Source organism: Vigna unguiculata, chromosome 4, assembly GCF_004118075.2.
Source record: "Vigna unguiculata cultivar IT97K-499-35 chromosome 4, ASM411807v1, whole genome shotgun sequence".
NCBI lineage: Eukaryota > Viridiplantae > Streptophyta > Magnoliopsida > Fabales > Fabaceae > Vigna > Vigna unguiculata.
This window is the reverse complement of record NC_040282.1, coordinates 34,191,497-34,204,445: the sequence shown is the minus strand read 5'-3', so window position 1 is coordinate 34,204,445 and position 12,949 is coordinate 34,191,497. Positions and strand designations below refer to the sequence as shown.

Below are 12,949 nucleotides of genomic sequence, written 5' to 3'. Positions count from 1 at the left end.
ATTTGACATTTAACAAATACTAGGATTAAAAAAATAATTTAACCTTAAAATATTTATCTTACCAAAAACTCTTGCAAAGTTTAGAGGGAATGTATCAATACAGCATTTTGTAAGTTTTATAGGGTCTGTTATCACTTTCATTTTCTTATCCGCACCTCCACTCTATGACAATGAGATTTCACTCGAATGTGAAAGTTTAACTTGTCTTTATATACGAAATTTTTGCAATGACTTTTCAAAGTCTATGTAATTGTTTCAATTTCCAAATTTAACGTGATAAGACATTTTCTAACCCACTAAAAGGGTTAGAAAACATATTTTTAGGCGAAAATCGAATACAATTAATATATATTTTAAAAACTAAAACATATTAATTCTTCTAGATAAATAGATTTAGCGAAGAGAAAGTAGTGCAAATATTATATCTCCACATTTTTTATGATGATAAAACATAATAAATACGATTAAAAGTTTTGATATGATTATTATTATAATAAAAATATATTAATCATAACAACTTTTCAGCAATATTTTTCATTTGTATATTTAGAAAACTGGTCCTATAAATTCTGATAGAACTCGTTATAGGTGTAAACGATATATTCACTTTAAATTATCACCAACATTTGTCTTTGCATGTAATTTCTGCAAAGACTAAAATATCAAAATTCTGTTCGCTTGTTTACTTTTAAAATTTTGATGTAACCCACAAGAAAATTAGAAAAAGTATAAGACAACAACTGTTTATGATAAATCAATATATATTTTGTTATTATTTGAAAGTACTAATGATAAATATACATAATTCTTAAACAATAATTAATTTTAATGATTAAAAATAATTAATTATTTCAGTGACTAATTTATATATTAATTTATAAATTATAAAATATTGATAATTAAATTATAATTAATTTTTAAATAGATAAATAAAATAATTTTTATTATGAATCGACATTAAGTCGGTCACTAACATTGATTTGCCAAGATTTAACTATCAAATAAATTTATTTTGAAATTAGTTTTCAGTTAAAATGTTGGTTCTAAATATATTTTTAGTTACCATTATTTAAAATTTTAATGATTAATTCAAATAATATATCAAATTCAATTTCAAATTATTTAAGTAATATTTAATATCTAAATATAAATATATCAGTATTTTGTTTTAAAATAGAAACTACAGCGTGTCTTATTATTATAAATTATAATAAATATGATTTATGTAAGAATACCATTGATAATGATTTTATTCTATTTTATCAAGTTTGTAGATCATCCAAAAGTGTTAAACTCAGCTATTAATCAAATTGTTACCATTTTACTAGAAAAATTGTTTTCAGAGAACGGATTAATAGTCTCTCAATTTAAACTAGTCACTGAAATAATAAAAATTTAAATTAAAATAAAAATTTAAAGAAGTTAATTTTGGTCTTTAATTTTGAAAAAAAAAATAGAAACTTATTTAATGAAAATAAAAAATATAATTTAAAATTAATAATCTTTAACATCTAAAATAATTTCTAAATTCGTGTATATAATCAGTTAAAATTTTGTATTTCTGGATCAGTTATGAACTTTTTTAGTGATTATTACAGAAAAAGCCATCTACATTTACCTAAATATTTTGTAACTTTTTCCTTAAAGTTCTTATTTTGTGTCTGATTATTACAGAGTTAGGAAAAACGAAGTGAATTAACTTTTAAAATCTAACTTTGGTAATTCTGAAACTTATGGAAGTCTGTTCATATATTTTGAAATTAAACTTTTGAAAGTCTATTTATTACGCAAATCTGAAATAAAACTTCTGAAATAGACTTACCAAAAATATATAACAGATAGAATTCCAGAAGTTTCATGTGGAATATAAAAGTTTATATAGATTTAATTTTGAACATCTATAATAATAATACTTTTGTAAGTTTGATTTCAAAATCAGAAGTTCCATCTTCTTCTTCTTTGTTTCACCTCCGCTGCAACTTGAAAAAGAAGCTCTATTCTTGGAACAACAAATATTCATAGCTTATTAAGTCTGGGTACAAAAGGTAACCCAAATGATACAATTTAAATAATGTGTCTAGTTAAAACTTTAGTAGAAGAAATTCTTTGAGATAAAAAGCTACCGAAGAAAAAAGAGTACATAATTCTTTATTCTCTGATATAATATTATTTATCACATCTTCTATTTCTCACTCCATGTAAATTTATATTATTAAGATGACAGAATCTAATCTTATGAACTAATTGCTCAAAAGTTCTCCTTGGTTAAAACTTTGTAAATAAATCTATCAGATTGTCACATGAACAAATCTTTTGGATCTCTATATCACCACTTCTTTGAAGATCATGAGTGAAAAAAAAATTTAGAAGAATATGTTTTGTTATGTCACTTTTAATATATTCTTCTTTTGATTGAGAAATACATAAACTATTGTCTTCAGCTACTTGAGGTTCTTCTAAAACCGAATCATTAATTTTTTCAAACAAATATTTTAGGATTTCCATATTTTTTATTAGATCATCTTGCATTTTAGCTCATTTTCTCATTCGAGAGTTTTTATCTTTAAAACCAATAAGTTTGCAACACTTCAAGCGTGTCTTTGCAACCAACAGGTCTACCATGCTTCAAGACGAGATAATGATAATTCATGCAACCAATATTTTTTTTCAATTATTTTCTTTCTCCCCCCTAATGTTCGAAAAACTTATTCATCAAAATGACAGTCGGCAAATTGAATTGTAAATCAGTCTTAGGTTGAAAGTTCAAGATATTTTATTATTGATGGAGAAATATTATATCCAACATATATTCTCAATTTTCTATAAGGACTCATCATAGTCCCTTTTGGTGGGGAAGTTAGAACATATACGCCACACCTTAAAATTGTTAAATGAAAAGTATTAGGCTACTGGCCTAAAACCAACTGCATAATAGAATAGTTGTGATGACTTGTTGGCTTGATGCGAATAAATATTGTAGCATGCAAAATTGCATATCCCCAAGTAGCTAATAGAATAATATCTCTCATAAGTAATGGTCTTGCAACCAGTTTTAGACGATTTATTATTGATTCTTCAAGTCCATTTTGAGTATGAACATGTGCTAGTGAATGTTCAACTTCAATTCCAATTGATATATAGTACTCATGTAAAGCATGAGATGTAAATTGAGTAGCATTATGAAGACAAATTTTTTTAATTAGATAATCTGGGAAGTGAGTTCATAACTTGATTAATTGTGCTAATAACTTTTCAAATGACTTATTGCGAGTTTATAATAAACAAATATGTAATCACCTAGTTGATGCATCAATTAAAACCATGAAATATCTAAATGATCCAGATGATGGGTGTATTGGACCACAAATATCACCATGTATTTGTTATAAAAAGGAGATTGACTTATTTCTAATTTTTCTGGTAATTGTCTTATTATCAACTTTCCTTTTTTAAATGTGCAATGCATGAGAAATCATTGGATTGAAGAAGTTTTTGACTCTTAAATGGGTGTTCACATGAGTTTTTCAATAATTTTTCACATCATAATAGATCTAGGATGACCTAATTGATCATGCCAAACATAGAATTCATTTTGATTCATAAACTTCTGGTTTACAATGACTTGAGTTTTAATTGTACTGATATATGTTTAGTACAAGCCATAAGAGAAGATTGATAATTTTTCCAATACACTTTTTTTTTTCAACCCAAGTCTAATGATATAAAGATATTTCATATCTCTTTCATTGTTTGTCTCAATATGATATCTATTTAGACAAATATCCTTGAAACTTATAAAGTTTCTGTTAAACGTTTTGGTAGAAGCATAGTAGCTCTTCTGGGGCGTTCATTTGTAGTACCATAAATAATGCTAATATTGACTTCTTACAAGACCTAACAAGAGGAAAAAATATTATTATTACTCTTGAGAATTATATGAGTTATTGGACAATATATTTATTAATCTATACAACACTATTATATACCAAATGTTCATATATATAATTAAATTTTAATGTATTTAATAACCTCAACTCATTGTAGGTACTTCCATTGTTAATAATTATTCACGTACAATTTTGGTTTATTTGTTATGCCTATGTTTATGAACTTTATCGCCTTCATTCATAGACACTTTGATATGAAAATAAAGAAAGTACAAAGTGACAACAACATCAAATTTAATTGTGTGTGATTTTTCTTTAAAGAATGAAATTATGTTTGGGACATCTTGTATGGGTACTCCATAACAAAATGGGAAAGTGGAAAGAAAACATCAACATATCATGAATGTGGCATAGACAATCAAATTTCAGGATAATTTACCAATGCAATTTTGGGTTGAATGTGTATTAGCAACATGTCATTTAATCAAATACATATTGTCTAACGTGCTTAATTATTTAACACCTTATGAAAAATTATTTGATGAACTGCCTAGGTTTAATAACATGAAATTGTTTGGTTGCTTATGTGTGCATCATCAACGTCGGGAGATAAATTTACCAATAAAAGTCGAAAGTGTAAATTTGTGGGTAACCTTATGGGCAAAAGGGATGAGAATTGTATGATTTGGAATCCATGATAAAGATGTGAAATTTTACGAACATGAATTTTCTTTTGTTATGTAATTGGACAATACTCTTGATACTCCTCACATTAATTTTGATATTAGATATTTTGATAATAATATTAGATGGGAGACATATTATGCAACACTCATAAAGGGGTACATTTGTGACCTTGTAAAGAGAAGAACAATCACAATTCTAAGGGTTATGTGGATGTTGTAATGAAAATAAGGGAGAAAGTATAAATGGTGTCGATGGATAGTTTCTTCAAATGGATTTGATTGGGATGATGTTATGGTAGTGAAAGAAAAAATATGGAGATAAAAATGGGAAGGGAGATGAGAAACAAAACTTCATCAATAATGTACAAGGATTGTGTCACTCATATCATTAGAAAAGTAAAGTCTATAAAACAACAAAATTTTGTTGCAACATATCATGATAAAAAATAAATTTTAAATTTAACTCAACCTCACAAAATTATGTGTAAGATGAGGTTTATATATATATATATATATATATATATATATATATATATATATATATATATATATATATATATATAATTGATCTTAATTATTTAATTGATATGAAATTTTCAATACACCTCCTTTATTTATTTATATATATATATATATATATATATATATATATATATATATGAAAAAAAAGAACTTTTATTTTATTCGAAACTATAGTTCATTCTACATAATAATATAACTGATATGTCTTGTCTAATTAATTATAATACAAAATATAATTAATTTTTAGTGCATCAATAAGAGAATGATGAGTAAGAATATTATGTGATGAAAACAACGTGCATATAACTAACTGAACAACTTAATTATATAATTGTGAATTTCAGTTTTCACTGGTCAAGTCAAAGTTTTAAAGAATGAAAATATTAAAGATTTTAAGATACGGTGAACTTTATTTTTATTTTTAATAATAAGATGTAGATTTTTATTTTATTTAAATATACTTGTAAATGTTACAATTTATCCTTTTGTACAAAAGAAATATTTTTTCATAAAATATTTATATTACATTCATGTTCACCATAATTATCATGTAAGTATTTATTTGTTTGATTTTTAATCTTTAGCTAAAATTATAATAATAAATTTGTAGATATGAATAATGTGTTTAGTTATTATTGAACTTTTGTATTTTAAAAGATATGCCTTTTTGTATGTATAGGTGAGTGTTATTGTTATATATGAAGAAAAAATCTAAAAAAAATATTTAAAATAATAAAAGTATTTTAAATACAATATTGTTATTATAATTATAAAAAATATAAATAATTTTATTATTTTGTTATAAACATTTTTTATTTATTTTGAAGGTGGTTTTATAATTAAAGAATAATTAAGTACAAAAATAAATTTCAAAATGAAAAAAACGGTTTAATTAAAAAAAATTCTTAAAGGGTGACATTAAAAAATAAGTATTTTAATTTAAGAAAACTTTTATTTAAATGATAAAATTGAAAAAGCAAATGTATACATAAAAAATGAAGAATCCTAATTTATCACAGTGAAAATACATGGATTACGCGTACTTTTATACAATATATTTCAAAATAGTAATTATTTATAAAATTTAGTTAACAATTATATTTTTTTTAAATTTAGTTAGTAATTATATTATGAAAAGGTAAAATGGAAATAAAATTTATTTACACAAGATGAATTCTCTTTACATATAAATATAATTTTTTATAAAATTAAATACAAATGTTTTCTTTTGTTTTATTATAAATCATTTTTATTTATTTTGTAGACTTGTAATTAAGAAATTATTGAGTTTAAAATGACGTTAATTAAATTGGAAAAATCCACTAAATTTAAAAGAAAAATTACGTAAAAAATAAAGTTAATAAAATAATTATTCTAATCTGAAAAAAAAAATTAAGAATAAAACTAAAAAAAAAATATAGACATCAAAAATAAAAATCTTGTGGTTATATATAAGTATAAATAATTCAACCGTGAGAGTCGGAGTGTGAGAGTTACATTAGGAAATAACATATTACGTCATCATTTATATTATTTAATATTTTGTAGGAATAACTTCTGATAACAAAATGTATAATATAATACTTGAAATTTATGGGTTAAATATATTTTTAATATCCAAATTTTAAGTGAAATTTGAAATTAGTTCTTTCTAGTTTTGACCAATTTAATCATTTATATTTATAAATGTATGAATTTAGTCCTTTTAACCAAATTTTGTTAAGTTTATCTAATGTTTCAAACACGTTTTATGATAATATTTAAGTTAACATTGAAGTAAAGATGTGTCAATCAGTGTAAACAATTCAAATACTAGGTTTCAAACATGTTTTATGACAATATTTGAGTTGCGAAGATCAATAAGTGTAAATAATTCAAATACTATCTATCATGATAAACCTTAGATAAACTTAACAAAGTTTGGTTAAAATGACTAAATTCATACATTTCTAAAGATGAAAGACTAAATTAGTCAAAACTTAAAAAAAAAAAACTAATTTCAAATTTCATTAAAACTTAATAACCAAAAATATATTTAATCCTAAATTTATTTATAATTCTTTTCAGAATATTTGTAACTTTTTATCACAATTGCAAACAAAAAGGAGATGTACATATTCATCAGTCAAGTGATGGTATAAACTTCACACACATGGCTATCAACGGTGCTTTCCTTCTTCCGAGATCAATCAGAAGTGCCTAGTACAACTGCAATAGCCTACAAATTTTGTATAACCGTCAATTGGTTTATTACAACATAAATAACGACGGAATTATATTTGACTGTGTCAAATTAGAATATATTATTTTAACTAAATCATTTAATATGATAATAAATTAAATATTTAACAATATTTAAAAAAATCATAGTTACGAAAATTCAATATTCTTCTTTTAAAATAAAAATATCATCTGAGAAAATATGTTACATGATTAGATACAAATAAATATTTCATCATTGAATTATGAAACATAATATTCAGTCATGAAATGTATTTTTTTCTTTTTTTCCCTCTGTAATACACTTCCGTTAAAGCAATAAGTATTATTTATAGTAAGGGTGATTACTAAAATTGTTAAACTAGGATGAACAAATAAAATACTTCTCCTAATAATTAGATTATATTTAATTACAGTTTTTTGTTCAAAATATGTATTCTGATTTATTTATTTGTGAAGCAAATATTGATATATCTGACTAACATACCTTTTTCCTGCAATCAGGTCACCTACACTTGCCACATTGTTCATACATACCGATTGTCAATCTGTTTAAGAAGTCCAGATAAGCATTTTTCCAAGAACTCCAAAGTAGTATTGGTCCTAATAAGCCCCAAAATCCAGTGAAGTATCCAATCCCCATGCTCATGTACAATGCCTCATAGAAAACACTATCTTCATCATCATTTATTGCTTCCGCTTCCGAAAGTTTTCCTGTTGTTTGATCTCCGTCTCCATAACAACTTTTGTTAAGTTGCTCACCACAAAGGTACATATTTCCTTCAAAACTAGATGCATCGAAGGTTTCAAAATGTCTTCCTGATGGGATTCTTCCAGAAAGAAAATTGTGTGACAAGTCTAATTTGCCTAGATTGTCAATTTCGGATAGAGGAAGAGGAATTCCTCCACTGATTTGATTTCTTGATAAGTCAAGGGATTCCAGTGAACTTAAATTTCCTATCTCTGAAGGAATTTTTCCACTCAGATTATTTCTTGATAAGTTCAAAGAAACTAACCCAGCCAAATATCCAATCTCTTTTGGTATTTCACCCGTTAACTTATTACTTGAAAGATCAATGCCCTTAATTAACTCTGGATTCTTGAACCTCTGTTCCACACCTTTCCATATCAAGCTTATGTTAAAGGAATACTCTTCCTCAACAAAATAGTCATAAATTTTACTATAAGGGATATATATCAAATACATACCATTTAGAGTGCCACGTGTGTGGATGCCCTTTTTAGACATGGCAGTCAATTTCTTTAAGCATGATGGAATTCCTTTTGATAACATATTATTCGAAAGATCCAATAATTGAATATACTTCAAATAACAGAGTTCAATGGGAAGATTCCCATAAAAGTGATTCTCTCGCATGTTCAAGATTATCAACTGTTGCATAATTTTTCCAATCCATGATGGTATGGCGCCGGACAACATATTTTTAGCCACATCCAACATAATTAAATTGCTGCAATTCTTCAAAGTCGAAGCTAATTCACCTGTCAGGTTATTGTTTCGTAAAACCAAGACTTTCAATTCAACAAGGCTGCCCATAGACAAAGGAATCCTTCCTGACAATTTATTGTTGCTTAAATCAAGATACCATAACCCATCAACAGATGTCCAACAGTCAGGGAGCTGTCCCTTCAATTGATTGTTTGACAAATCTAAAGTCCACATTTCGGAGTTGCCTTGGTTACATATGAATGAAAACAAATCTGAGAATTTGTTGTTAGAAAGCCTCAAATCAAACGCTTGTAGTAAAAATGATGGAATTTTGCCTTCAAACTGATTTGAATTTAGAATTACCGATGGTGCATAGTGAAGCTTCAATGATATATTAGGAATCGGACCACTGAGATTGTTGTGAGACATATTCAATGTTCTCATATTTTGCAAGTTGTCCCAAAACCAATCCGGTACGTAATTAAGCCCATTGTCGGAAATATCGAGGTCACTTAACGAACTTTGAGTATGGAGCCAACTAGGAAAACTAGGACCCAACTTGCAAGATCTTAGTCCCAAATTTTGTAACTGGAAAGGTGGAACCCAAGTAGGGACAAATTTTACAGACAATGAGTTATTTGACAAAGATAAGTACCTTAATTTGGAAAAACTGGAAAGATGGGATTCAGTGACGTCACCCTCCAAGCAATTTCCATCCAATAACAAGTACTCCAACTCAGATAGCAATCCAATGCTTTTAGGTAATGTTCCTGTAATGTTGTTAGAGGATAAATCCAAAATCTGAAACACGTGCTTGTTGCACCATGATGAATTCTGAAAGAAGCTAGAAAATTTTCCGCTCAACTTGTTCTTGGAGAGGATTAAACTCTTCAATGTGCAGATGTTCCCAAAGAAAGATGGAATCTCGCCTTGCAGTTTGTTACCATGGAGGTGAAGAACTTCAAGAGAGTTCATTACTTTTCCAAATCCATCTGGAATGGGACCTTCCAACATGTTATTATAAAGTTGAAGTGTACGAAGATTGGTAGTGGAGTTGAAGAGCCAGTAAAATATGGATGATGATTTCAACATATTTGAGGAGAGATCAAGCGAGGTAAGTGAAGATGAAGAATTCGTAATTGAAATAGCTGAGATGAGAAAGTTATCATCACTTAGACCACAACTTGACAAATAAAGATTTTGAAGTTTTGAAGCTAAGATGGAAGTAGCTTCAAATGATGTGATATTATTATCAGAAAGGTCAAGGATCACAAGAGAATGAAAGTTTGAGTGGACAGGAGATGAGAAAACAATGTTATTTTGAGAAAGATAAAGCTCTTGAAGATTAAGGCTAAAGTTAGACAGTAATTGAAATGTTGAGGATGTGAGCATATTATCAGAAAGGTCAAGGATCATAAGAGAATTGGAAAAGTTGGAAGGTGAATAAAACAGAGAATGAATTTGGGTATCTGAAAGAGAACAGTGAACTAGCCTCAACTCTTTTAAATTTGGAAAAGTAATCGTTTGTAACCAGTCAAGATTTTGTAAATAATACATGGCAAGATTTTTTAGGGAATGGAGATTAGAGAGCCATTGTGCATCCTTAGGTTTGACTTCAAGATTGCCATCAACCCTAAAAGTGTGCAAGAAAGGAAGATTTCCAGCATGGAAAGGGAGTGTTCCAGAAAATAAATTTCCAATGAGATCAAGGTACTTCAACTGTGACAAATTTCCAAGTTGAGAAGGGATTTTCCCATCAAGATTATTATGACTGAGATCTAGATACCTTAAATACGTAAGGCTTCCAAGTTGGATAGGAATGCTGCCACCAAAATCAGAATAGGAGAGATTGAGATATCTTAAGTTGGTTAGTGAGCCCATGAGTTGTGGGATGTCACTCCATTCAAAAAAATTGTTGCTGAGATCCAAATGTTGAATATTTTGCAAGGCAAACAATGGAGTGATATTGAGTGCACCTCTCAAAAATTGTGTATCCGAACCACGGAGACGAAGGATGGTTACATGAGCTGTTTGATGGTCGCATTGAATGCCTTTCCATTTGCAACAATCTCGACTGTTGTCTTCATTGCTCCATGTGGATAGCACGCCATAGTCATCTATAAGGCCATGTTTGAAGTTGAGGAGTGCCTGTCTCTCCCTCTCAATGCACTTTATTTCTGTGCTATTGTTCAATCCGAGAATGGATTCTGCAGCATGGAGCAAGAGCAGGAGAAGTGCACAACAGAGTCTAGGAAAACAAGTAGTCATGACTTTTTTGGTGATATGAAATACGTAAGAGTGAAACAAGGATCTTGAATTTGATCAGTCTACTCTTAATCGTGAAGTGTGAATGGCAAAACCAAAACGATTGAATATATATAAGCGTTCTGGTAGAGTATAGTGCTTGGGGTGGTGTCATTTTTTCCACCAAATATGCTTTTTGATGCACCCACTACTTTTAATTACATGCACTCAAAATATCATCATCATGATTCATGTGTAGAATTTTTGTTGGGCTCTGTGCGATCAAACAGAAAAGGAGTTTTCACACCAATAACTTATGACAAATAGACTAACACGTTTCATAACTAACGTCAAATGTTTCATACTATTATTATTAATAAAATAATGCCAGGAAACGTGACGGAGACTTTGAAACAGTTTCTGTACAATAGAAAGTGATAGTTGACTTGACTTGAAACATGAATGAAAAGTATTGAGAAAATTATTGGGGATGAAAACAAGAGATGAAGAAAAAATAGTTATTATGATTGTAACGTTGAATATTTACCGAGAATATGAAACATGTGTACATGAATTGAACAAATTCATTGTTGCATTCAATGTCTTGCCGTTTGCAGCAATCATGACCATGTACACATCATGTCACACGCATACGACTACGGACACGCCTCTTGGAATTGATTCTTACATATTCTTGTCATTCTTCAAAAAAATAAAAAACAAAAATAGAATGTACAACCATTTTTTAATAGCAATATAATTGTGAAATTAACTGATTCGTATGTTAATTCCGGGCCAAAACTCTTCTTCAAACGTGCAAGTTGCTAATTAACTAAACTTTCAGGAGATAATTTGACAGAATAAAAAAATGGATGTTGAATTGTATATGGTTCTATTGTTTTGATTCAAGTTATATATTACACACATCAAATAAACAGAATAATATTTAAATAAATTTATTAAATTTATGAATTGACATACTCCGATTAATATTAACTGTATTTATTCATTATCATCCGCTGCGACACCAGACCCTTAACTAGAAATAAATAAATAAACGGGTATGTTCAATCATATTAGGTTTAGAGTTATTAGAAAAGTTGTGTTGAAAATAAAATATAAAATTAAAGGTTAAAATACCTTTTTGGTACCAATTTTCATCAAGTTTTCTCAAATAAGTCCTAATTTTGGTTTTGTGTTCAAATAGGTCTCAATTTTCGTCAATTTTGTTCAATTGGGTCCTTTTTTGCTAACACCATTTAGACATGTCAAAGTGGGTCAACCCGACTCACACGGGTTGGCTCACCACGAACCGGGTTGAAAATAAGTGAACCCAACCCGGCTCACTTTCTGGTGAGTTAGAAATTCTGTAACCCGGCTCAACCCACCACGGGTTGGTGGGTTAAGTGGGTTGGCTCACCAACCCACCTAAAAATTTTTTTTTTTTTAGTATTCAAATATTTAAATAAATTTTTAAGTAACCCATGAAATGACAATCATAGTAAAATCAAGAACCAATATTTTGATCATGCTCACCACCAATATATGAAGAATTATTTCCAAGAAAGTATCCATTAGTCTAAGGAAGCATGGCTAATATTACAAATTTTCTGTCATGTTATTCAACAAAATATAAATAAAAAAACTATATATTTTTTTCATGCTAATTTAGAAAAAATTGTTTATAAGACGGTTACTTGAGTAATTTACTATAAAGATTATAGTTAAAGATTAAAGTATCAACATATATATAACTTGACAATCAAATTAATTAACATTTAAACTATTCAATTATAATTAAGCAACATTCTAGCATTTAAAAATATGAAATTGTGAACAAATATAATAGGAATAGTAAATAATTATTAAAAAAAATAAAAGAAAATTTAAAAAAATTAAAAAAATTGTAAAAAAATGTTGGTGGGTTAAGTGGGCCAACC

At 27.7% G+C, this 12,949-nt stretch overlaps 1 protein-coding gene across 1 annotated transcript; it reads right to left on the bottom strand.

Moving 5' to 3' along the window:
* Positions 1–7,142: 7,142 nt before the first annotated feature.
* LOC114181732 (receptor-like protein EIX2) lies at positions 7,143–11,390 on the bottom strand. The gene is made up of 2 exons (XM_028068268.1): positions 7,803–11,390; positions 7,143–7,313 (listed from the first exon to the last, which is right to left on the bottom strand). Exon 1 carries the CDS (start codon positions 11,031–11,033, stop codon positions 7,821–7,823), a length of 3,213 nt encoding a protein of 1,070 aa, XP_027924069.1. The 5' UTR covers positions 11,034–11,390; the 3' UTR covers positions 7,143–7,313; positions 7,803–7,820.
* Positions 11,391–12,949: the final 1,559 nt, after the last annotated feature.

What these genes read in the sequence shown, in the direction of transcription:
- LOC114181732 (XM_028068268.1), bottom strand. Translation starts at nt 11,033, where the DNA reads ATGACTACTTGTTTTCCTAGACTCTGTTGTGCACTTCTCCTGCTCTTG.